The 27,389-nt window shown below is 38.0% G+C and overlaps 1 protein-coding gene across 49 annotated transcripts in view; it reads left to right on the top strand.

Annotated features, from left to right (window-relative positions):
• Positions 1 to 27,389, top strand: part of RIMS1 (regulating synaptic membrane exocytosis 1) — a 474,848-nt gene that overhangs the window by 329,133 nt on the left and 118,326 nt on the right. For 13 of the 49 annotated variants that reach the window (XM_036871559.1, XM_036871585.1, XM_036871589.1 and 10 more), the window contains 3 exons: positions 110 to 235; positions 1,852 to 1,914; positions 6,552 to 6,641. In XM_036871559.1, the coding sequence (XP_036727454.1) occupies positions 110 to 235; positions 1,852 to 1,914; positions 6,552 to 6,641 (279 nt within the window). Of the gene's footprint in view, positions 1 to 109; positions 236 to 1,851; positions 1,915 to 6,551; positions 6,642 to 14,571; positions 14,656 to 23,769; positions 23,842 to 27,389 lie in introns of all 49 variants that reach the window. The other 36 variants (XM_036871558.1, XM_036871583.1, XM_036871587.1 and 33 more) reach the window with 8 other exon arrangements.

Raw genomic sequence — 27,389 nt, 5'->3', positions numbered from 1 at the left:
GCCATATCAGTTATTTGCCAATTACCGTGCATTCTTTCCTGTTAGTCTGTCAGCCTGTTTGGGGAAGGTGGTACATTTTGATGCATTTAAATTTTTGCAATCATTTCAGGAGTCTAGATGAAATTCATCCAACAAGAAGGTCACGTTCTCCAACCAGACACCACGATGTGTCCTGCAGCCCAGTTGGTCACAGACCTGGAGATGTGGACAGTCAGTGTCTATCAGAACAAGACAGGTATTTGTTCACGTTATGATCTCAGCACTGTATGTCTTCTTTGCTCTGTTTTCGTCTATGATAGGTATCTTGGCATAGTGCAAAAGACAGGAAAAGTATTTCATCATTCAAAACTGAACTTCTCCCAAGGAACGACTCTTAAGATATTCTAATAGAAATGCAACTCTGGGAAATATTTGACTAATATTATATTGTCATAAAAGGTGCATTTAAAAAAAAAATCAGAATTTATGTTTAGCCAGTTTTAAATGTACAGTTTGTTGTTGACTTAGATACTAACCTAAATTATAGAAGGGAGTCTACATAAGCAATTTTCAAATATTTTATTTTTTGTGGGTTGCAGTCTTTGGGATATTATTTATGTAATTATAAAATTATGTTTTTTCTGCAATAAAAAGTTTTTGGGTACAGGTCACCTGAAAGACAGTTACTATTGCAGAGTTTCTGTGAAAACTTCAGCAGTAATATCTTTTAGGACACCTACTTCTCATAAAATGTAGTTACCTAAAATGTCTATAAAATACAAAATATTGAAATGGATTCTTTCTTCTATGGATGTGTACTTAGGCTTAGTTCTGCACTTATTTGATGTTATGACTCCATGGTTCTACATGGACGCGGACTTACTCCTCAGACCAATGCCCTTCCTGTAAGACGGGCCTGACCACAAGCTCAGGATCTGTTTTGGGTTGTTCAAATCCCCAGCTGGTTGAATCGTGTCTTGTGGCTTTTTGAAGTGTAGAAACTTTTAGGGAAGGGTAGGGAATGAGGTTGGTACACAATGATTGATTTTTGCTGTGTAGTCAAGGACACAGAACTCAAGGAGAGCCTCTTAGCTCGCTAACTGTCACCCTGCTGGAGCCATGACCTTCAGGAGTTGAGGTTGTGGTACTTACTGGGACAGAGCACTGCTCGGAGGAGGGGGTCCCCGCTGCTCAGGTGGAGTGGAGTCAGGTGAGGGTCCCTTTGTTGACATTCACTGGGGCCACCATGAATTTAGGTGAGGAGGGGGAAAAAGAAGGACTTCTGGACCAAGGCATTAAATAGAGTGAAATTAATTTGAGTGTAGAAAAAGTATCAGTTTTAAGATAAAACATTCGTAATCAAGTATGTTCTTCGTTGGTAAAGGAGAAACAGAATAAGTGATATTGCATTTTACAGGCTATAAGAGCCAAGAAAACTGTCATGCTTTGAGTTGCTAAAAAGAAATTTAAAAATTTAGGGTTCCCATTAGTATCAGAAAAGCCAGATTTATAGGGCTTTTAAAAGTTATTAAAATACCTAAGTGTCTAGAATTGGAAACAGATTTCTACGTCTTATTTGGGGAAGGTTCAGTTTAGTTTAGTTTTGCCTTGATACTCTGTGAAATCACTTTGAAATACAATAGCAAATCAGCAACAGCCAGGACTTCGACCATAATGTTTGTACTTTATTGTTGAAAATTTTAAAAGTACTGTCATGTTTATTTTTGTTTAACCTCTCAAGCAAATATGCTAGTGTAGACAATCTGGTTTCTTCCCTTTTCATGTTGTCATCGGCATACCATTGGCATAACCCATGTCATTTAATGCCTCATAACTTATCTGTTTCACTCACCACCCATCCTGTCTGTGCAGTGAGCTTCTCATGCTTCCCAGAGCAAAACGAGGACGAAGTGCAGAATGCCTACACACCACCAGGTAAATACAGGAATTTGGTGACGGTAACTGTGTGTGATGACTCTTTCCATTCTACTCTGCTTCCGTCTCCCCCTTAGCGGTATTATTACGAATACGTGAAATTAATCTCCCCAGTGTTCAAAATTGGTTTTGTTTTATATGGAGGTTGTGGAAAAGGTTCCAAATATATTTGAATTCTGATCCAGGCAGACTGCTTTTCTATCAAAATATTTGAAATCCAGAGGCTGCTGAGCCTCTGTGGAACTGTTCACACATTTCCAAAACCGAGGAACCGATTTCTGCAATTAAAATTCTATAACCTCGCTGTGAGCCCCACCACACACACACACACACACACACACACACACACACACACACACACACGCACCCATCTAGACACAAGAGGTCTGATCTGTGCGTGGCAGTGTTACTGTTTCCGTGATTATAAGTTCACTTTGTTTTAGCCTTTTTTTATTTTTATGTTTTGATTCTACTGTTGTTTTCTTTCTGTTTGCTTTTAATAAGATCTTTACCACTTCATTTTTAAGAGCTGAGCTTCAGTTTCCTTCTTGATAAAGAGTGCGGATATATGACCTGTTTTAACTTCTAAGCCCTCCCTTCCTTCGTACCCTCACCAGGTCAGAAATGCTACACTACCAACTTTCCCATAGAGACACGTAATGGTATAAAGCCTCCTTAAAGATGAGAAGAAGAGGGGATACATTATTGTCGTCTAAATTGGAGCTGAGAACCTAGCACTTTATTTTCATCTCATTACATCTTGGATCTCATATCCCAAATAAGTCCTTTTACAGATTACTCACAGAATACAGTCTGTGCATATTTATTGTCAATGTGAAGTTAATGGAAGGTAAAGAAGTAGTAACTAGGTGAGACAAATGAACCAACACACACAGATAAACTCTTTCAAATACTATGACCAATAAAGAGTAAACAGGAGAGAGAAGGAAAGAGCTGTACCTGGAAAACCTGAGACACAAACGCAAATGCAGGTTTATTGTGTCTGTGTGGACCTGGGCTTCTGCTCAGGAATTGAACATGGTCACCCGAATGAGAACTAACTTTTTACATATATTAAACTCTCCTAGTGATAACTACTGCCCTGTGTGCAGTGCCACAGGGAAAAATGAGGGATGTTAGTTCTGTTTGCAAACTGGAGAAATAATGTAAAATCCTAACTATTGTACAAATCAGCTCAATTCTTTATAATTCGAAAACCTCCAGCCTTACTTTGGTTGTCCTGACAAATTGTTTAATAGGAATGATTTCTTTACAGATTCAGAAAATTTTCTCATGGTCCCGTTGGGGTGACCACAACTATAAAACACAAACAAAACAAAACCTTCATATTTATTAGGCACCTGGTGTGTGCCCAGCCCCCAATGTGTGGGTATTTTTTAACACATTCACCCCAATAAGCTAAACAGAATCACTAAATATATTGTTTTTCTTTCCGTTACATCCCACTTTCAAAGGTAAAATAACAGGATAGGCACAATAGAATAAGCTAGTAGTTTCATCATTTTGTAAAATCTTATCTTCAGAATACAACCTATCATATTCACTTACGACTTTTAAGAATAAAACCTGTGGATTTACTACTTTCCAGTAAACAAGGAAAATAACATTCATTGAGTACCAAGCACAGTGGTAATTATTTAATGAATTTTATCTCAATGTCCTGACAATAGTTGTATCATATGAACATTTTTATCCTCATTTCACAGATGAGGAAAGATGCTAAGAAAGTTTTATTTGACATGTAACAGAGCAAGGATTCAAAATCAGGTCTATTTGAAGTTTTCCACTAAACTAGTTTTTCCAAAAATGTGTTCTGAGGAGTTGGTTCCGCATGAAGTTCAGCCAATTTAAGAGTTTGTGAGTCAAACATATTTTGGAAACTTTGCAAATTAAAGCCACTCCCTGGAGATTTTATACGCACAGCATATCAAAGTCACATACTACAGAAATCTGTCTCATATTGTTTAATTCATCCCCCTCCTCACTGTTATTATTATCAAATGCTTTTTCCATAAAACCTTTCCTGAGACAGTCATGTTGTACAGAAAATGCTGTGGCTTCCTTACTGTGTCCTAGACCCTTTGTACCTGTTATTTCACTTAATCCTCACACCATCCCTGTTAAAGATTGTTATTTCCTCCATGATATAGATGTAGAAAAAGGCTTGATGACTTGAATCATCCAGGTTCACAGCCAATAAATGGCAAAGCCAACGTGGACCTTCAAACTAAAAACTGTGGCCACTTTTCATTCTATTTCCATTCTCTGCTGACCCCTGTTAGAGAGTACCCCCCCCAAAAAAATTCACTTTTGAACCAATTGCTTAGAAAAGTTATATAGCAACTTGTTACTAAAGACAGTTGCCTAAGGTTTAGGAGTTGAAAAGAAGATTCTGTCTATGAAGCAGGCTGAATCCTTTGCTTCAGTAAAAGTGTCCTCAATCTGTGCTCGAATATGGTACTTTAATACATTTTAAACCAAAGCTTTAAAAGATTTCCTGAATCAACCATTAGTATAAACATGAATAAACCCATGGGGGTGTTTGTTATTTAATATGTCCTCAGCAAATGTTTATTCTATTCCTGATTTTATCATACTTTAACGTAAGCCAAAATGGACAATACATTTTCATTATTGACAGTTAAATTTTGTAGAAACATTATTAAATTACCAAAACATTCATTGACAGGACCTAGTTTACCCTTGGTGATATAGACAGTCCAGATGTCCTCACAGGTTTTAAAGGCATTCAGATGATGTTGGGCCTTGCTTCTGCCAAATCAGAATTCATATTCTGGTTGCAGCTAATACCCATCCCACCCAGTTTCTGGTGATAAGTGTTACCTGCTGTTGGGTTTGTATCCAGAAGGTGATAAATGGAAAGGACTTGCCCACTGCAGTCACCTCTTGATCTTCCTTCCTTTGCTGTCTTCAGTACCGTGACCAGCCTTGTCCCTGCAATGCTGGTCAGCATTTTGCTTGTTATTAGAGTAGTAACTTTTAGTCATATTAATTCCCAAATTTCATAAATTATCTGATTAATACTTTTAGCTATGAGTTATTTCCATAGAAGCAGGTATAATATTAAACAGGGATTAAATAGTAAGTTTCATGTTGGTTACTTCATAGAGTGTAGTTCTCAAATCTTTTTCAAATTAAGGCTTTTAAACTATAATTTAGAGTCTTCATCTTAATTATGAAGACAGATGTCTATGATTCCATATTTAACAGTTCTTTTCCTACCTTCAAATAATTATTTTGGTTTTTCTGAGGAAAATGAAAGATCCATCTGTGTTTGTAGCTTTCTAGGTCTCCTACTTTTTTCATATCCTGATAAAATTCACTTCAAATGTATCTTTCTGTTTCCTGTGTGTCTGCGTTCCCATGTTCCAGACATCTTGTTAGGCACTATAAAACATTACCGCCCAAGATGTGCTTGTTAGAGAACTGTTCCCACTGGAATATTTACAGGTAAGAGTCATAACAGTGAGTCTCAGTTATAAACTAATCCCTAATCCCTCACCAACTAAAGATAGCAAATTTACTTTCTAATAAAGCATTAGCTTTTCCTCTTAAAATTAATTATATACAGAGAAAACTCATGATATCTAAAAATAACTTTAAGGGGGAAAGGGGGGAGGGATAAGTTGGGAGATTGGGGTTGACATACACACTCTACTACATATAAAATAGGTAGCTAATAAGAACCTCCTGTATAGCATAGGGAACTCTGCCCATTACTTTTTAATTATATGGGAATAGAATCTTAAAAAGAGTGGATATATGCATATGTATAACTGATTCATTTTGCTGTACAGCAGAAACGAACACAACAGTGTAAATCAACTATAGTCCAATAAAAACTAATTTAAAAATATAATAAAAAAATAAAAATAGCTTTAATTATAAAACCTATGCTAGAATATTTCTCTAAATGAAATCTACTTACTCAAATATCAGATCTCTAGTCGTTGTCGTCTTTGTCATTTATTTGTTGTTTTACTTGTTGATTTCAATTATGAGAATTGATTTTATATTATTTTATTTTTGGACAATTTTACTTTGTGGAGCTCAATTCTGCCTGCACATACTAAAACCAAACCCCTTCACCATGAATGCTTTCACTCGAGAGCACTGAGGTTTACTGATGAGATTCTGGTTAGGTAAGGACATTTGGACATCATACCGTCCACCTCCCCTGTCTAGTGTTTGAACCAAAATAGCTGAGTTGTAAAATTTTCCTCCTCTGCTGTCCTTCATTTTGTTTTGGTGTGGCATCTGTCCTTGGTAATGAAGTGTTAGGCATTTTGTTTCAGTGCTTTCTGTATCCAGTTTTTTCATAAGTAGGTGTGACTTAGCCTCATTTTTTTCAGTCTGAGACCCTTTTAAAAAAATTATGCAAAGCAATTCAAGCATAATCTTTGTTTAGTGTCATTTTCTAAACAAAACTGTGCACGGCCATCCTGTCAGCGCTCACACCCTTATGAACCGACTCGCAGTGATTCTGCACTTTGTGTAAAGGGGACAGGACTCGATGCTTTCCTCTCTAACTGGTCTTCCTCTCTCTGTTTTCTCTGTCTTTCTCCTCCACCCTGGATGCAATGCGCTGGCACTAGTGACCTGCAGCCCTCCCTTGACAGGGCGAGGAGTGCTAGTACCAACTGCTTGAGACCAGATGCTAGTTTGCATTCACCAGAACGAGAAAGGTATAAAGACTTTCTTAATTTCCTGTCATTTTGTACAGTCATTTTTTTCCCTATCACTTTGTTTTGTGTCACTGAGTCTCACAGCTTATTCATCCACGTTCACTTGCCGACTGTCTGCATTTCCCCTCCCTTCCGTACACGCCTGTGTAGAGATGTGTGTATGTGGCGGAGCCAGAGGGAGCACATACACATATTTCCGTGAATGCTGTTGCAAATGGCGTGACGTGATTTGTAACTGCTGCTCGCTGCTGCTTTTCCCCTTTTGTTGCTGTTCAGTGGTTTTCTTTACACCTACTCAGGGAGCCTTCAGTATGCTGATATGGTTGTGAGGGCCAGTGAGTTATCTGAAGGGGAAGATCACTTTCCTAGCACTTCCGCTGATAAATAGTATTTATGGGTTCAACTACAATCTTCCATAAACGCAAAACAAGAATATTATTTAGATAGAATACTTCCCTTGTGCATCTATATTTGTTTTTTTTTTAAATCAACTTGCTCTTTGATATAGATCGTTTTGCCTTAAATTATAGTTCAACAAAAAATAGTATGTTTATCATAGATTTCCTGATGCCTTACAAAAATAAAGGCACATTATATACACACATATGTAATTTTGCTGAACACTTTAAATTGACTGATTAATAAATAATTCTGACTTTAATTCAGTGATCATGTACTACGCTGTCTCCTAATTGTGAGCAGCTAATTTTTCCATTGTGGTGGAACTTTCTATCCCAGTAAACTTGGTTATAATTGATAGTCTTGGTTATAATTGTTATCTCTTTTCAATTAGAAGTTATTCACTAGAAATTTGCATACTACCTCTTGACAAATCCTGAAGAAAAATGTTTAGTTGTGTTAACATAACCCACTTTTCCTCTTCTTCAGAGGCTGCTTAAAGCTTTCCTTTAGCAAACTTTCTAGTCTGATTCTACTCATTTATTTATGAGATGTTTCTTTCTGGAATTTAATGATTGGCACAGGTAGACATGTTCATTTTTTAGTGTCTTCATAAGATTCTACTAAAAAAATCTACTTTTTAATTTTGTATTCTTTTGTATTTGCAGAATTTGTAATAGAAAACAATGGAATCTAACTTTTTGTATTTCTTTACATTTGTAGAAGAAATTGTAGTTGAAATGGGCTCTTCTTTAGTTGAATGGGCTCTTCTAAAATCGCAATTGAAATTGTTTCATTATTCTCGTTTGTTGTCTATTACCCCCCCAAAAATATATACAAGACTAGCAAGAAAAAAATACTTTTATATTTTTTTACGTATTATTATTTCCTTATATGTTTCTGGTTAGTGTTAAAACAAGGATAGAATGAAGTCAGCGGAATCTTCTGACTACAACAATACCCTAACATCTTAAATATCATCTATATTGGTTCTGTCTAATAGAAATACAGTTTGAGCCACAGGCATAATTTTAAATTTTCTGCTTGCCATATAAAAATATGAAATTAACTTGAATACGTTAGTATATATCTGAAATATTATCATTTTAACATATAATCAATTAAAAACTGTTAGGGAGATATTTTGCATTCCTTTTTTCGCAGTGCTCCTTGGCCCCTTGTGGCTACTACATTGGACAGTACAGTTTTATTCTGTTGCTGAAGCCTGTCGAGCACGTGTTTTCTTGTTGCGCTGAAGCCAGAGAATTTACAGATCCATGTATTGCTGAATTTCATCTCTGATAATACCCTTAGAACAGGCCAACCTGTAGACAAATAATCTGGCCGCGATTCTTTTACAGGTCATAGTGAAGTCTGAGTGCACTCACTTATGATACGTACTTTTGATAGAAGAAGAGAAGATATGATTGAAACCTACCTTCACTCTGTCTATTGAATAAAAACGAAATTTCCCCTTGAAAAAAAATGAAAGGGGACTGGAATCGGTATTACTAATGTTCTTTAACTTATTGGGGTCAATTTTTTGTCAAGAAGAAAATAAAGTGAGATGAGTTCTCATCAGGAAATCTACAGATGCTGTCGGTGTGTCTTGGTGTGGAGGATGCCGTCCTTCTGGGCACAGACCTCTGAGCAACTTCGAAACAGGACAGAGCAGGACCAGCAGTGGGGGCTTTGTGCTCTTTGGAAGATGCACCTGTAAGTCCCTAGACAGGATGTGAGGAAAGTAGGAACTGGGGAAGCTTTGAGGGTTTTCCAGGTTACTTAGTTCTTGTGACTGACCAGAGAGCTGATCAATGCCTGACATATACCTAGTAGATAAGATATTATAGAAAAGTTGTTAAAGACATAACTTCATATTCTTGAGATGGTGACATATCAGTATTTCCACAGCCTTGTAACCTATCGAGGTCAAACAATTTGCTGATTCTAAACCATCTTGATGAACATGTATATGCTGTTATACCTACTTAATGCCCTTTTCTGGAGTATCCTCACTAACTCTGAAAGCAAAGGAAGTTCTGTGTTAGTACAAAGGATGAAATTGTTAAAGCAGACTCAGTACCCCACACCACACTTCACTGATGATTCCAAGATAAAGAAGCACCAGGCACAGTTAGCATGTTGTTTTCCCGAAGGACCCCAAAACCATCAGGCCGACCTTTTCTTCCTTATGAGGATGGTTTGGCCCAGGTTAACAGATGAATTTTGAGACAGGCATGTGGAGACACTGTTTGTAAAGGAAGTAATTTCTGTGTTTGAGCATCTCCATTATATAATATATTCTGTTGATTACACAACTAGCAAAAATACGTAGGGGTTACCCCGTTGCCCCATCCAGTCGTGACCCATAAGTCAGGAAATTTGGAGTTCGTTTATAGTGAAAGATCTAGAAAGACTAGTTGTATCCTGCTGAAGACGTTGAATAGATAAGGGCTCTCTTTTATCTTTTCTCTAGCAAATACCACTGCATGCTTACAAGGAGGTCTGGTCAAGGTCACTGTACTTTCCTTCATCTGTGTCAAGGTCAGCTTGAGGTCATCGGTTCCCCCTTGTTCCCTGATCTGGAAGGAGTGAGTTACAGGCCTGCTGTTAACCTTTCCTTTCCCAGGTTTTACAACAGAATGTTGCTTACGTGTTCAGAAACACTGATTTCTAGAGCCACTGGAGAATGATTCCTTTCCTCGGATGTTTTATCTTCTTCCTTGACCTCTTCCAGAAATCTAACCTCTCCTTTCTTCAGCATCCTCTACAAATTCCCTAACACCTCTGTGCTAAGACAGTCTCCTTTACAGGCTGCTTTTCCTCCCTGTCTCCCCCTCAGCTTTCCTCTTTTGCCCCGCCCATCCCATCCCTGAAATTATATGTCTGTCAATCAAAAGTTTCCACACCGGGACGTCCCTGGTCACGCAGTGGTTAAGAATCCACCTGCCAATGCAGGGGACACGGGTTCGAGCCCTGGTCCGGGAAGATCCCACATGATGCGGAACAACTAAGCCCATGCACCACAACTACTGAGCCCTTGAGCCACAACTACTGAGCCCACGTGCCACAACTGCTGAGCCCGCATGCCATAACTACTGAAGCCCACGCACCTAGAGCCCGTGCTCCGCAACAAGAGAAGCCACCGCAGTGAGAAGCCCACGCACCACAACGAAGAGTAGCCCCCGCTCGACACAACTAGAGAAAGCCCGCGCGCAGCAAGGAAGACCTAACGCAGCCAAAAATAAATAAATAAACTTAAAAAAAAAGTTTCCACACTAATACATATAAAGACAACACTCCACTGTAACTGGTCATGCCAGACCCTCCCCTACAAACCAGGCCTAAATTTCTCGGTGGTTGGTAGGCCCTGTGTGCATCAAAAGTCTAAATCAAATGCACTGTCTCCCTCACATCCTCTGCCAGCAAAATGCTTTCTCTTCAGAAATGTCCCTCTACTTTGGCAGCTTTGACATATAACCATCCACATAATCTGGAAATACTTCTCCTGCTCCTTCGTCTCATTTGATGAGACAAGAAGTCCTATCGGTTCTCCTTCGAGAATCTCCAAAACAGATCCCCCCCCTTCATTATACTATAGCCCATCCCCACTTCCGGTGCCATTCTTGCCCCTTTAATTTCTCATAAGCTCTATTAATCGTTCTGTTAGTTTTTGTCTCAAGTCTTTTTCCCATTAAAATTGAAATACCCTTTTTCCTTTGTTGTCTGCCTAAAAATTCTCCTCATTCTTCAGAACAGGAGGTCAAATAACCATTTCGTCTATAAAACTTCTCTTAACCTCTCCCGCACGTGCTTGCCTTTCCTTGCCAGGCAGAATTATTAACTCTCTTTTCTGGGCCCGTGTAATATTGCATACGTTCTATTTCACATAGTCATGCGTGCTTCTTCCCCTAGATTGCACTCCTGGAGGTCAGGGATCATATTTGGCCTTGGTATCTCTTGCGATAGCATTATTATTTTTTACTTAGTAAATGTTCCATCTGGGGCTTTGGGGGAACTTAAAAAACACCCCCTATTTTCTGCTCCCAAATCTGTGGCCAGTTGTGAGCTAGACCCAAGAACTGCAGGGTGGGAGATCTAATGATCACCATAAATACAGTGACCAAGTTCAGGATCTGGACTTCAGGTTGTAAGCTTGCTGGTGACGCACCGACAGGCTGCCACGCTTTCTGAACCACGAGAGGCTTCTGCCTTCGGAAGGCTGTTGTGCGGGTGTATTTGCTGTGGTGTTTGCTGTTTGCAGGCAGACTGATTCGGAAGGAGGAATCCAGAGAGGGCTAAAAGTCATCAGTGCTTGATTCTTTAACACAAAGTCCCCCTCCTCCCTCCTTGGGGTGGAGAGAGGCCCGAAGTAGGACTTGAAGGAATTTCCCTCCACATGGAAACACAAGGCCTAAGAGAAAGGAAGTCCCTACCTAAAACTTAACAACTGTAACTCGAATTGAAATAAATAAACTTTGTTCCAAAGTATAAGCACCTATATTAATTTTCATTTAAAATAGGATTGGGGAAAAGGTTTCAAAGGACTAAATGAATAATGGGAAGAGACAATAAAAATATGTACTGTACAATCAGATCTCTAGTCTGTTCAGGTTTGGTGTCTAATATGACAGAACTTCACAGATATTTTTTGTGTGTGCTATTTAGGGAATGAATGATTTACATTTCCATATAATCTCTCTTTTAGATAGTTAAGCTGCTTAGCCGTGCTCTGCCAGGACATATGCACCACTGAAAGATGTGTAAATATGCAAGCATACATACAAATGACACATTTAAACACACGCACTTTTGTTGTAAGGTATATCCTTGCTGGGGGAAGAGCCCCAATGTAAGAACCATTTCATTGCTTGCTGAGGACTGTCAGTTCTATGTCCTTGTATCTCCTCGGTGGGTCCCCTTACCGCTGTTGATTTCTTAGTTAAGTTTCTTATTATTTCTTACCAGTATTACCCCCAAACCTCAAATCTTATCCTCTTATTATTTACTTAAATATTTGCAAATATTTATTCATTACTTATTCTGTGCTGGGTGTAGTTGATGTAACTGCCCAAACAAAGCAAAACAAGACACTGTAGCCCCTTATTTGGGGAGACCCCAGCCTGTTCCTTCAGTTCCACAGCCACCAGAGTGACCCTTGCCCTCCTATTCTGAGCACAGAGAAAAGGATGGGCTCCCAACAAATAGATGTTCCTGAATCAATGAGTTTAGAATACCTGAGATTAAAGCACTAATAATGCAACTAAGGTAACCTGCAGGCAAGACAGTTGGGAAGAAAAATCAAGAAGGGGCTGTTTTAGTTCAGTTTCGTGATTAATGACTCCAGTGTAGCCTGCCATGTTCGCTTCTAGCATGAAAACGGACGTGGAAGGTGTGTGTTTTGCTCAATAATAAGGGAATAAAGATTCTAATTTTGGTCCTTCTGTGTGATAGGAGAAACAGAGAAAGAAGTTGGACACGTTTTAAAAACATATAAAACGTTAGTATATTTCAAGCTCACAAATGCATGATATTAAAGCTTATGTAATGTCTGTTCTTTGGACAAAAATTGGGTATAAGTTGATCCTACTCTCATCATATCCAAGATATGAGGGTAAAGCAAACATTTATGTTATTGGGACTACATATCAGCATATTCAGAAGGACTTTGAGTGCACAGGTATACATGTATGATGCTGAATATTTCTAAAAGTTTACCTTTTAATAGCTTGCATTCACAATGCCTTGTTTCTAAACGTACACCTGTCTCTTTCATGGCTGTCACTGCATGTTTCATAATTATAGCATTTTTCTTTACTTTTTGTGTTTAAATAAACACAAGGACTGGAATTTTGCCTCAAGAAGCAAGGTTATTCATAATCTTGTCAAGTGAATATTACTTATTCCTTCAAAAATATTTAAAGAAAAACATATTGACTCTATATTTGTATTTTTAAAGAACACCTTAAGTTTTCTCATGACTGAGTACAATTTCATGTGGAAAACACTAGCTATAATTGTTTTCAACTATTTTAGAAATGTTTTTCTTTATTGTGTCTGCAGAACAAAAGCCAGTAAAGTGCAAAGATACATTTTCAAGCATTCCGATTGGATTGACCAACTATATAATCATTTCAAATAATTCAATAATTTGAAATGAATGCAAATTTGTTTTTAATTTCACAAACACATAACACATTCCAGAGGACATGCCACACAGTTTTCTCTTCTGCCCAAATTCTGCTTTCCAGTATCTTTATTTGCCTCACGGCTTCCTCAGAGCCCTCCTTCAATCCATCCAAGGCTGAGTGATGACAGACAGGGTTCCCAAGGGCTTTCAGAGAAGAACACCTGCTGACGAAAAGTATCCTGGTCACATGCTGATAGCCCTCTGCTGCTTTTGTCCAGATTGTCTAATAAATCCACGAAGCCAAGTTAACGGCAAAAGAAGACGGCTTTTAAAAAAACGTTGCGACTGGTCTTCTTTGGATTATTATAAAATCGTATAGTTAGACGAGTCTTAAACCCCATTCAGTGATCTCTTGTTGCATATGAAGAAGCCAATATGCAGAGAAATTATCCTGCTTAAAATGTTCATATCTAATATATTAAAATTTCCAAATTTGGGCTGTCCAGTCCCTTACTGCCTCTTTTCAGTATTTGCCCGGGTGTCTGTAATTTGTGGTTATGCAGAGACAGAATCTCAAGATAGTTAAACAAAAGAATGAACCAAGTTTCAAACTTTTATTTACCTGTTAATCATAAAAACAGTATTCTTGTAAATGCTGAAATAAGAAAACAACTGTTTACCCCATGGAGAGATACCTTTGCAAGTAAAGATTAGCAAGATTTTTTGAAGGTAATGCTATTTTACCATGGCATTTATCTGTATTTCCCACTTTTATCCATCAGTGGTTTTTGCTCACCATTTTTTCATTTCAGTTACTAACCCTGCAGTTTTCCCCCAGAAAACTTGTTAGGACTTCACTGGTAGTATTTCCATGAATTATTTCTTCATGTTATTGTTTCCACACTAGAGAGTTTTATTTCTTCCACTTAAACTATGCTTCTGCTTTGTATTAAATTCACACACCTCATCTTTGCCACTTTATCCAGTCATTTCAAGACCTAGTATCAAATAAGCATTGGTGGCTTCTGAAATCTATTTTATTCAGACATCTGCCTGATGCTTAAGGATGCATCTTTGTAAAGTTATATATATGTATTTATGTGTACGTATAGTTTTGCAGACATACACCACATTTAAGGGAACAAAATTACACAGGAGATTTCAAACATCTTCCCAAATAAGTTGTTTCTCTATTCACATGTAAGGCTACAAGATTTATTTTCTTACAATATTGTCCTTTATCTTTCCAAGGCCTGCAAAAATGAAGAGTAAATTATGGAGCAAAGAATCTACACTTTGACTTTTTGGGGTGCTTTTCCAGTTCTCTTGTTCCATATATTCTTTTATTTTAGGAGTTACTAAATGTCTTGTTTTTTCCTGTCTTGTTCATTGGGCAAACAGGGGTAGATGGTCCCCCTCTCTAGATAGGAGACGGCCTCCTAGCCCCAGGATTCAAATCCAGCATGCATCTCCGGAGAATGACAGGTACTAGTCACTTCCTCCCCACAGACAAGTGGCTTCCAGAGGCTGGCAGGCCACCAAGTGGAGGGTAGCCAAGAGCCATGTGGTCACAATGCCTACCTTTTAGGGGCCAGAGCGCAAGAGGTGGTGATTCCAAAACTAAATGCATCCACCTCTGATAAAGCACCTTAGAATGTTTCCTGAAGTGAAGGTAGCATGCACAGGGCATGGTTTAAACACAATAAAGTCGGGTCCGGTGGGAGAGTTCTCTCTTAATGAGCATTTGTCTTAGGGTTTCGATTTTCTAGAAACATATTTAACTATTGATTTTGTCTACGCTTGACTACATTAAAATTCTCAGGTGCTTTAAAATTTATTAAGATCTATCACAGAGCCTATTCTTTTGTTATACTGGTTGATGATCTGATCTTCATCGTCTTGTTCTGTTAATAAAGAAGTTTAGGCTTTGGGGCATATTCCCTGATTTAAGGCAGAATACCTGGTTCTTATCTATTTTATGAATATTGTATTTTTAAGCCAAATATTGTCCAGGGCTAGGGTCAGTCAACAAGGTAGGTTTTTAAAAATAACATCAGTGCTTTGAATCTACTTCATGCTGTGATGTCACAAGTGCCACAAGTGCCATTGCTTTGTTTTCCTTCTTGGGCGTTGTTCACTCAGTCCTCCTCTTTTGTGATGGCCGTTATACGTAGGCCATGTCGTTTCCCAACTGGCTACAAAAGGTTATGGGAGTTTTGGCTGCTTCTCTTCTGGTGAAGCAGAAATTCAGTCAACACATGGGTGACATTTTATTCAGTATATTTCAATTTGAAAGAAAAACTAAACGCCGTCACTCAGAAAAGATTAATAAGTCATCTTACAAATGTTGGACCCCAAGGTGGTATTTTATGGAGGCTTTTTGAATATTTTATTATGCTTTAATCTTTAAGACCTTTACCTCTTAATATGACTTACGTATTTGGAATTTAAATCTAGTTCCTTCTACTGCTAACTGATTTCTAGGATAGAATTTATGGGACTAGAAAAATTAGTAAAATCTCCAATCTAAAAATTATTATAAACTTAAAGTCTTTTCAAATAAGAATATAAAATAATAGTATAAATAAAATTTTAAAATGTGCATCCACATTGCTACTCATTCATTCAGCAAAAATTTTTTGTGCATTTACTGTGTGCACTATTCTAATGGCTAGAGTCGCAACAGTGTTTAAGAAAAGCAGTGTCATGGCCATCAGGGAACTTAGAATTTCCTCTTATAAAAGACTATTCTGGATTTCATCTTATGTCATGATTGCTAGAGTATAAGACGATTAAGTATGATGGTCTCTGTAGTGAATATAAATGTAAGTTTATCTGGATTTAGGATAAGCAACATGGAAATCCAAATAATAGTTTTAGCTCTTACGTACGTGAGATGAAGATTAGTTGAAGATTAGTTGTCTTTTAATAACATGTGAATTATGTTATTTGATTTCATAGATTTTATATATAATTTTAAAGGTAGATTTCAGAAGCAGAAATAGTCCTTTTAGGTAAGATTATTAAAGGAAACTCTCCCTAATACATAATTCTGAACATACATTTTACTTTTTATTATGATTTATTTATAAGTAAATTCTGTGTTCAACGAAAGGAAATACATTTTAAATGGCTTGATACTATGATTTATTACTGTTGGGAACAGAATGTTATTTACAGTAAGTTTTTATTATTAAAATATATGAGTAATAAGTGCCCATAAAAATGAGAGAGAAATTACTGCATCAGCTGATGCTAAATTCATAGGTAACCGTGGCAACCGCTCAGACACACAACACTTGCATTTCACCTCCTATTAGCTTTATTTACTCATTCAGAAGTTTCTGCCGATTCACAAATGAGGTGAACATGGTATCAGATTTGGAGACAGTGAATGTTTGTAAGAATTTTGCCATCAGGTGACTTTTGCCCTAGGTCACTGGTTGCTAAAAAAAATATTCTAAAATCAGTGACAATTTATATAATCACCTTTGGATGTCCGGTATCAAAGCATATTTGATTATTTTGAAACTACATAGTAATACAGTAAGTAAATATTTGCTTAAGAGAGCTCTCTAGTAAGTTGGAAAGCATTGAGTTGCCGTCTTTTTTCACACAGTGCGTGTGTTCACACACACACACAATTTTTCATGTACCATTTCTCCATAATTTAATTTCAACAGTACGAAATCTTGATGTCATCTCAAGTGGTACAATAGCTTTATTTGGAATTAACATGGAAGCATGTTTCTCTAGATGGAGGAATTTTCCTAGAAGTTGTAGGATTTTGTAAAACAACGATGAGGAAAAAATACCTAAGTTTGTAACCCCAGGGAATGTTTGTGACTTTAAAATTCTAGTGAAAATTTTCTGGCAAAATTTTAAAAATACTGAAAATTTTAAAAATCATCACTCCAATAACAAAGTATTTCTTTGTAAATGGCATTATTTTAATTTATAAATAGTAACTTTTTTGAACCTGTGTGCACCTAACTCTGTTATGAATCTTAGTAAAATTGAGAGTTACTTGTGGCTTCAAATTAACCAAAATTTGTGAGTGGCAAGTTAGAAAAACTGTATTTTAATGGACCCCTGAAGCATTGAGGTTCTGAGTTTAGTGCTCACAATTGAATGAATCATCCTTAAGTGTGAAAGGCAAGCATAAATTACTGTTATTATTAATATTATTATCATCATCTAATTCAACTTTTTGGTAAATATTTTTTCAAGAAAACACAACATATTCTTTTTAAATTAAAATAATGTTTTGATAGTGACCATTTTAATAAATGTGAGGTAATAGTTCTTACTTGGTACATTTTGAGATGCATGTTAGTACTTCATTGGCTTGAAGTTACTGACTCCATTGTTTTGATTAAGAATGCTTTTGCATCAGTGTACATGATACTTTTAAGGAGGCAATTTATTGATGTGACTTAAATAAAATGGAAAATATTTGATAAAATAACGTTATTTTCCAGCAGTTTAAATTACAGTATCCCACTGTGTTTAAAATTAATTCCTGAATTATTCTGCTAATCTAGTTCTAATTTCTTTTGCAACTTGGAAGCAGCTACTTGCCTATAGGAATCTTTATCCTTAAATATCAAGTGGTTTTGTTTTATTCAAAGTGGATGAATCTTCTTTCTCCATTGAAAATATTTATGAGATAAAGAAATTACCCACTTTCTCACTTCCAGAATTCATGATACTTGCCATGTAGATGCAGAGTTAATGTAGAACCACCTATAAATTCAGTGCATCACTAATCATTTTTGTTTGCTTTATAACATCCTTTATCATCTGTGCTTTTCAAAGATGTTCTTTATTTAAATGAATGAAATGTACCCATGTACTGAAATACTTAGTGAGTCTATTTAATGGCTATAGTCATATACATAAATATCAATAATAAACAAAAGGGTAAATATATCTTAATTGTATGCATCCATCTTCACCGTATGTGAACATTTCTTATTTAGGTAGATTCTGTTTAAATTTAATTTTTTCCTTCCCAAAATTATGAGGAAACAAGATGATGAAGATTTGCATTTCACATTAAGCCATCTGGATAGGCAACCAAAATATAGACGGAAATATTCTTATGATATCAGTGTTAATTATAACTAAAACATTATGTGGTAGAATTTATTACATTTTCCCCAAAGCAGACTATATTTTCATTTTATTAGCATGTTAATTTTCCACTTTAATAGAATTGTAGTATCTTCAGAAAAGTTTTATTTATCAGTGTCTTCAGGGAGTTGCTCTAACTGAATTTAGTTATAGATGAGGAAAGGAAAGTGGCCCAGAAACAGATTTTAACAATTGCCTTTCTTTTCATTAGTACATTTCATGAATCTTCACACTTAATCTAATAGAGAATAATAATTAAAAATGGAACTTCCAGAAAATTAGACTTAATTAGGAATACCCTCACTTTTTGATTATTACTCTTGCTTCCATTTAATAATACAATAATTATTGTTATACCTTACATTTGAATATACCTTTATAGCTTTTAAGGACCTTAATTTGTGCCCTGTGAACTGGAAGGCATCAGGCCAAAATCATACAACTGTAAGTTGCGAAATTAAAAAAAACTCAGGATCTCTGATTCTTGCACATCTACACCAAAGAAACATTCTTTACATGTAATAAAATAATGATAAAAAATTTTGGGGCTTCCCTGGTGGCGCAGTGGTTGAGAATCTGCCTGCCAATGCAGGGGACATGGGTTCGAGCCCTGGTCTGGGAAGATCCCATATGCCGCGGAGCAACTAAGCCCGTGCACCACAACTACTGAGCCTGCGCGTCTGGAGCCTGTGCTCCGCAACAGGAGAGGCCACGATAATGAGAGGCCCGCGCACCGCGATGAAGAGTGGCCCCCACTTGCCACAACTAGAGAAAGCCCTCACACAGAAAACGAAGACCCAACACAGCCATAAATAATAAATAAATAAATAAAAAATAAAAGACAAAAATAAAAATAAAATAAAAAGTTAAAAAAAAAATTGTTTTAATTCAACAGAACACATGTTAAAACCCCAAATAACTAAGACATGATGGAGACGCTGTCACTGTTCTGTTTGCTTTTGTCTAAGGACCCCTCCAACGAACATCGTCATTCAAAGTCACTCGATGGCAGAGGGGGCGGGAACCTAGGGCCATGGGCCACGACGGTGCCTCACCAACTGACTAAGGCCCGTATTCCCTTGGACAAGTCACTTAACCTTCCTGGGACTCATTTTCCTCATCTGTAGATTTAGGTGGTTGTAGAGGGACTAGCTGAATTCTGATGGCCCTCAAGACTCTAAAACTGAGTCCATGCTGCCTGGTGGCGTCATGATGAACATGTGTTGGGCCAGTAATGATGACTGACACCTCGTTACGCATAAGGCAGCAACCAGAGGGCATTTCTTATTTATGGTATCTTAGGTTTTACCAAAGACCAGAAAACAATGCCAAGTTTTATGTCTAAATTTATTTGATTTGATGTAAGCTGAACTGTATAACCCCGATTAGGTTTTTACTTGACGTAACTTTTTAGACTCTCAAATTCCAGTAGAATACTCAAAATATTACTTTTTTAACCACCTAGCCAACATATGTTTATTGAGAAGCTACTATGTCCTGGGTTTTGATGTTACAGTAATAACCCAAACACAATTCCTGCCCATGAGGAACTTAGGAAAGAGTAGTGTAAGGCAGAAGGTAGTTCCTTTCAGTGTGATCCATTTTATGATCACATGATCAATAGTTTCAGGGAAATAGTACAAGAATATAAATTGATGGTTTTAACCTCTCTTGTTTACGTATCATAAGACCCTATTCCAAGAAAGAGCTGCGTTTAAAGCATACAATATATTCATAGCTATAACTTAGGATTTGGGGTAGAAAAGACAGTAGGATTTTCTATTTTCTTCTCTATTCTTGCTTTACACTGAATTATTACAATCAAGTGAATGTCATTTTAGCTCAACTTGAGGATTCTTTTAAGTGGTTAGAAGAATTATAAAGACATGTCCTTTGTAGAAATCTTTAGAAGAATCTTCAATAAAGTGCGTTTCTGTGCCATTTGAAGAGAGAAAAAAAGGGCATCCGTAACGAGAGGGTTAAACACTAAAACAAGAACAAAAGTTAGATGCATGAACCTCTGCATGAATATTTGTCATCCAGTTATGGGACATTGAGTTTGATACTCTTACAGATGAATAAGAGTCTTTATCTTCAAGAAACAAATATATATTATTATCATTTTAAATAATACTTTTATAGCATTGATCTCTTCCTATTTTAAGTAATGCTAAAAGCACTACAAATCCTTGTTCTATGTAATACTGCAAAAAACTACAAATACTACAATACAAATATTGAGTAATACTGAAATATTTAGAGTTAGAAAATCTGTAAGGTGATAGTATTATTATTGCCATTTTGCAGGTGGAAAAAACTGAGGCCCAGAGAGGTTAAGTAAATTGACTAAAATCATCCAGCTGGTCAGAAACAGAGTAGAGATCAAACCCAGTTTGTCTCTAGAGTCCGTGCTTTTAGCTACTATGATCCAGTGTCATTTATGCCACAGATGCAATGCATTCATGGACATTGAGATTATAGACTCTGAGAGCAAATGACTTAACCCCCTAAGCCTCAATCTCTTTATTCTTATAAAGGCTGAAAGCTTAGTACCTCCTTGTTGGATTGGTGAGCTTAGGTGAGATAATGCAGCAAGTTCTTAGTAAATATTAGACACCGTTAGTATCGTCATGGTTGTCATTATCACCATCACCAGGTACTGTGATGTTCAGCCTTGCATCCAAACCCATTACGTTTAGGGATGAGAAGTGGAAGAGATGAAAGTTTTATAGAAGAAATAAGATCTCAGTTGGGTCTAGACAGACTCATAGAAATTACTAGGGATAGGAGAAGAGCAGAGAAGTTCTAAAAGATTCTTGTCACCTTTCTGCTACAGGAAGGTAGAAAGTTGGTACAAAGGCCTGCAGGTGCTTCTCGTGCCTGCCCTCCACCCACGAACCCTTCTCTCTCAACACTTTCCTTCCTGGTCCACCTACCGTCGCCTGAACATTCCAGAGCATCTTCCGTCAAACTGCAATCCACACCTGTCCCCAGGCCCCCATCCATCCCCACATCTCTGAACCCCCTTTGCCCTGGTGGACTGTTCATCGTTGCTGTTATTAGCACTGATCCCCTTCTGACATGGTATACAATTTACTTGTTTGAGGGTTTTTTTGTTTCTGTTTCTGTCTGTGCTTATGGTTTGTCTTCTACCACTAGAACATGAATTGCTTGAAGGCAGAAATTTTGTCTGCTTTGTTCACAGACATATTCCAAGCAGCTAGAGCAGTGCCTGGCATATATACACACGCAACAGATATTTGTCAGTGAGTGAGTGAGCGGGTGAAAACCCTTCCTGACCGTGAGCTTCATGACTCGACCTTAAACTCTGGGTTCTCACTTGGCTCTCACTCTTCTGAGAGGGGACAAGGGACTCTGGCTCTCCGGGTCCCTGGGCGCTCCTGGGGCCAAGCATAAATTTCCCCAGATGATATAGGACGTTTAATTTCGAGCTCAGGCCCCAGGGTCTGCAGACCTTCTTCCTCTGCCTCTGCCACACACACCCCCGCCCCACCCCGAGCACCTCCCCTTTGCTCTGCACCTGCTCGCTTCCCTTTGCTTCAGGAGCTGCTTCTCTTCCCCACAAGCTCCGCGTTGAGTGCAGGCGAGTACTCAGGGTCCCTCTGCTTCCCTGCACCCTGCGGTCCCCTCTCCCGACCACACGATCAACAAGGTAGCTAAAAGCTATGCCTTAGTGTCGGAGGGAGCACCTCCGTGCCCCAGCCTGTGCCTGGCACTGTGGTCTCTTCCCTCTGTGAACAAGGGTGCACCCAGAGGGCAGGCGTCAGAGTCAACCCCTGCACCCTCTTTGCTGGGCAACGTGTGACAGAAGCAGCTCCGGAGCTGGACTTAGCTTCTAGCCCCGGCTCTGCCACCGGCCATGTGGCCTGCCCCGAGCCTGTTTCCTCATCTGTGAGGTGGATCCCTTCCCAAAGGATCGTCGTAACGATAAATAAGGTGGTGCCTCCCTCAGTCCTGGCCCACAGTTTTCCTGGGGAATAGCCTGATATCCAACTAGTCAAGGGACATGGTAAGGAGAGATGCCCCTCCTCTGTCACATCCCTTTTGTCACCTCCTCAGAAGCGAGATGCCAGAGTCATGAAAGTCTCAAGAATACACAGCTGGAACCCGAATTCTAAACCCAGATTCTGAGTTTGAGGGCAAACTCGTGTGAGCCGAGCAAGTGGCAGCAGGGAGAGAAGAGGGGAGGGACGGGCGTCCCCAGAAGCGCACGCGCCCTGTGAGGCGGACCCAGCACTTTGATGTTCATCCCTGTGCCTGGACCTATGCTGGATCTCAGAGCATCTGGCCTTAATAAGTAAAAAGAGTAGAGACAAGAGACTAGATCTTAAGGTTTCTCATCACAAGAGAAGAAAATTTCTAGCTAGTGATGGTGGGTGTTGACTAGGCTTATTGTGATGGTCATTTTGTCATATTCACAAATATTGAATAATTAAGTCATACACCTGAAACTAATACGATGTTATATGTTAATAATATCTCCAAAAAAGACAGTTTTCTCCTTAACATTGTTGGAAGGAAGGGATATCAGGAAATAAAAATAAGGATAAATTGTAGACAATCAATTATCAAGATAAACTATAATTTTTTTTTATGGTTTCTCTGTTTTGTTTTAAATAAGTGAGTTTCTTGACCACAATATTATTTTTATTTCTTTCAAATGTATTGTAGTCCAGACACATTTTAGGTTGAATAGACATATGTAAGCTGCCTTGGGGAGATAAACTCTATGTATAAGCATTATTTCTATAGGAAAATGCATTTCGGGTTTCAAATGTTCGATGTACATACGTACTTTTAGAACATAGAGTAAATCAGGAACTGTATTAGTTCTTTGATTTGTGACGTATGATTAGGTTTTTGAAATGCTACATGATTGCAAAGGTATCTTTATGACAATTTTTAAAAGTAATTTGAATAGTTGATTTTTAAATACTTTTATTTATGTTAAACACGTTTCCCTAGAGCATTTTTCTTCTCTTTTCTTCATAATTTTGGGGGAGGAAAAAGCATAGGAGAACATCTTTGTAGCACCAAGTTTCAACCTGTCAGAGTGGAGGGCACTTCCCCTGTGTGTGGTCTTTCAGCATCTAAACCACAACTGTCATCACGTTTATCATCACTGCGTTTCACCGTTGAGTTTGTTTCTTCCTCAGGAAGGCACAGTTCCCAGCAGGAACCCCCATGACGTCAAGACTGTAGACTTAACGCATCTACACTGATGGGGTGTCAGCTTCTGTGTCTCCTGTTAGGAAACTTGTGTCTTCCACACAGTACTAGTTCCGGTTTTTATTTTCATTTTATTTTAAAAAGTACGGACTGACAAAACCATTTAGGTAAAATAGTTGCCATTTTTCATGTCTATTGCTTTTATCATTGTATGAGATGACCGTAGCTTGATTCATCATATATTTTGTATTTCTTTAACATTTCATTCCACAGGCACTCCAGAAAGTCTGAAAGATCTAGCACCCAAAAACAGACTAGGAAAGGCACTGCCTCTGATGCAGAAAGGTAGGCTTGGTGTTGTGCTGTGCGACATCTTCTGTTTCACTAAGATGTTCTGGGGTGCCTTCTCTATCATTTGACATGTGCTTAAACACAACTGTGATGCTTAAAGACATTCGTGTAAAGAAATCTCCTATAGGGGAATAGCCTCATTCAAAAAATTAGATGGGTAATTTGAAGGCAGCCCTTAAGTCTTAGGGTTTAAGAAATATCTCATGCATTTCTCTTAGTGATCATTCCGATTACTAAAGAGGATTAAATCCAGTGCATTCCTATATACATATTAAGACGTCAGTATTTAGTTTCTGAAATCACTGAAATGTTACCAATGAATATATTACCTGAAATATGCAAATATTTTGAGCGTCTGTTATTTATCTGAATGACGCCAACTTCTTAAATATCTGCTCTACGGATGGATAATCTAAGAGTCTACTTGTAATTACAACCTAAGATATTTGCTGAGTTAATATAGAAATTAAGGGATTACTGATCTTTTGTTTGCAATTCATTCATTGCCACAAATTTTTAAAATACTTTTAGGTACAAGATACTGACAGATTTTTTACATAGCTGTAAAAACAAAACAAAACAAAAAAAACACCAAAAAACCCAATTAACGTATATCCACTCATCCAACCAGTATGGAGAGCATGCAGGGTGACATAGTTGTAAGTGAATGCATGCCTTCGAGTGTCACTGCTGCCGTAGAGGTGTGCACAACGTACAGTGAGAACACAGGGAAGAGAGGTGGCTGCAATGAGATTAGGAAATAGGTCATAAACAGGTGGCACTTGAGCTAATCCAGGTGTATGAAAGTACATGTGAAGGGCAGCGTGTTCTGTGAGAAGGGAACAGTATGAGAGAACACTGAGCCTGGACATATCCTCTTGAGTTTGGGGAAACCATACCCATTTGGGGAGGGAAAATAGGATCCCTATCAGGAGTTGGGAGAGAGGGCTGAAAACAAAACGGGAGAAATCCTCAGAGATTGTTATAAATGACCTCGTGCGCCATGGTGTAGGTTTTCAACTTCTACCTTATTCATCCATGAGCCACGGACAGGCTTTAAACGTGAGAAGTAGATGATTAGTTTTGAGTTCCAAAAGTATAGATCACTTTAACAACACTTTGGAAGGTGAATTGAAGGACCCAGGTGTAGATGCAAGACGCCAGCTAGGCTGTTACAATAGGCTTGGTTGAGAGGGAGTCTGTACAATTCAGTGATCCATGCAGTTAACAAATATGTACACCGCTATGTGTTAATTTCAAGGAATAAAATAGCGAGCAGCAAAAAGGGGAGCTTCCCAGAAGATATTACCTCTGAGTTGAAGTCAGAAAACTGAGTCGGTATTAGTCACATCAAGGGTTGTGTGTGAAGAGGAGGTGGATTGGTTCCTGGCTAATGGTCTATGGAGATGTCGACTATTTAGGGAACTTAACTTACAATGGAACAAGAATCCTGGGAACCAAAAAAAGTGTTGAGTAGAAATTCAGTTTTACAGGAGTTGGATGGATGGATAGATAGATAGATAGACAGACAGATACATCCATACGTACATACATACGGTGATGGATGGAAAGATAGATACAGGTAAAGGAAAAGAGAGAGAGAGACAGAGAAACAGATAGATAGATGGACAGACAGTTGGATAGATAGATGATAGATAGATAGATAGATAGACAGATACATCCATCCATACATACATACATACATAGATGGACGGACAGATAGACACAGATAAAGGAAAAGAGAGAGAGAGACAGATAGATGGACAGACAGAAAGATAGATGGATAGATAGATAAATATTGATACATACATACATACATACATGGACAGAGAAATTAGATAGATAGATAGATAGACTGATGGATGGATAGATAGATAAGAAGAAAGTAATGAAACAATGCTGATTATGTCACTGTATATATATTCTTTACTGTCAACCCAGCTAATAGCAGTCTCTTTACCAGCATGTAAATGATTTTAAATCTTCAGCCATCATTCACAGCCCCCCGAGTCATATGCGCACACAATTCCAATTATTTTGACAAGATTGAAATTTTTCCTCCAAGTTTCATATTCTTTATATTCCATTCAGGCTTCTTTAATTCGTTTAACAATTACGAGTTGAGTGACTACTGTGTGCATTTTCACAGTTTCAGTGCACAAGTATTTTGACCATAAGATACTGTTTTACAAAATGTTAGATGATTCTAGAGTCCACTGCCCACGCTTATCTGAGCATCTGCCGTGCAACACTGAACACGTCTGTAAACACAAATCTTCCCTCCAGTAGGAACAGCAGGGCTTCAGCTGACTCCTCGTCCCAAATGTTTGCTTAAGGACCATATTCGTATTCCTCTTACCATTACTTACTTTGCTGTAGGTTTGATATAGAAAACTCAAACCTTTTAGGTATGCGGATTTGTTTGATTATAATTAAAGCTCGTTGTTGATTGTTATTAGAGTGTAAATCACATGCCTGGCTTTTGAATGAATTGTTGAATAGCTAGTTACAAAAGAAGAATTGGCCTAGGTTTACATTAGCTCTCATTTCTTTAGAAGATACCTTGAGTTGACGTGTAGCTACAGGTGAATTGAGACCACAGTATGAATGCTCGGATGCTGATTCTTGGCCTTCGGGAGTTGACTTCTTCCCCATTGGAGACCCAGCACACAGACACACCTTGGCCTCTGGCAGAATTTGCTGTGATGATCATACTTTTTGAAGGTCCTTTGTTTGGCCTCAAAAAATTTGACCTTTTGAGAAACAGACTTGTAAGAAAATATTTTGAAAGATATGGTAACCAGTTCTAGATAGAAGAAAGGCAGACCTACTTCTGACTTCGGTGCCTCACCATTGAAATAGAGCTTCAGACCCTCTGAAGCAGCTCCTTAGTAAATAAAAGTGTAACTTTTCACCCTCATGTGAGTTGAGCTTTGTGGACTGCTAGAACCACTGCACGTCCTGTTCTGGGGTCTCTTCTTCTTGTGGAACTTGCTCTCTGCATCCTACCTGTGGGATGTGGGGTAACAACTGGTATTTAGAATTGCTTGAGTATGCATTTTATGTTGTGCTGGCACTCCGGAAAAAAGTCCGTGTAAGCCTGAAATGGCCATGATGGGAGGAACCATGGCGACCTTAAATACCACATGCATGTCTATCCTTTAACAAGTAATTAAAAAAAAAAACAACAGAACTCAAAGCCACAGTAGAAGCAATTCACTGCAAGTCTGCTTGCAGCAACAGAAATGTCTAACATCCTAAGGTTTTGGTGGGAAATGTGTTTTACTTAAGTTCAAGTCACAACACCTAAGACTTTAGGTGAAGAGAGAAGGCGTAGGTTGAACTCAGTGGTAAATATTTAGCAATGGGTTTGGAGATGGTGAACTGGAGTCAGAGTCAGGTTGGAATTCATACTTTGCTCTAGAAACCTCATTATTTTTGTTTCAAAAATATATTATGTATAGACACATAAAGCAGAGTAGCTATTCAATTAAATACCATTTTCCATATATTTTGTTCCTATAAACTCTCAAAAAACGATT

Source organism: Balaenoptera musculus, chromosome 12, assembly GCF_009873245.2.
Source record: "Balaenoptera musculus isolate JJ_BM4_2016_0621 chromosome 12, mBalMus1.pri.v3, whole genome shotgun sequence".
NCBI lineage: Eukaryota > Metazoa > Chordata > Mammalia > Artiodactyla > Balaenopteridae > Balaenoptera > Balaenoptera musculus.
This window is presented reverse-complemented; position numbering and strand designations above follow the sequence as displayed.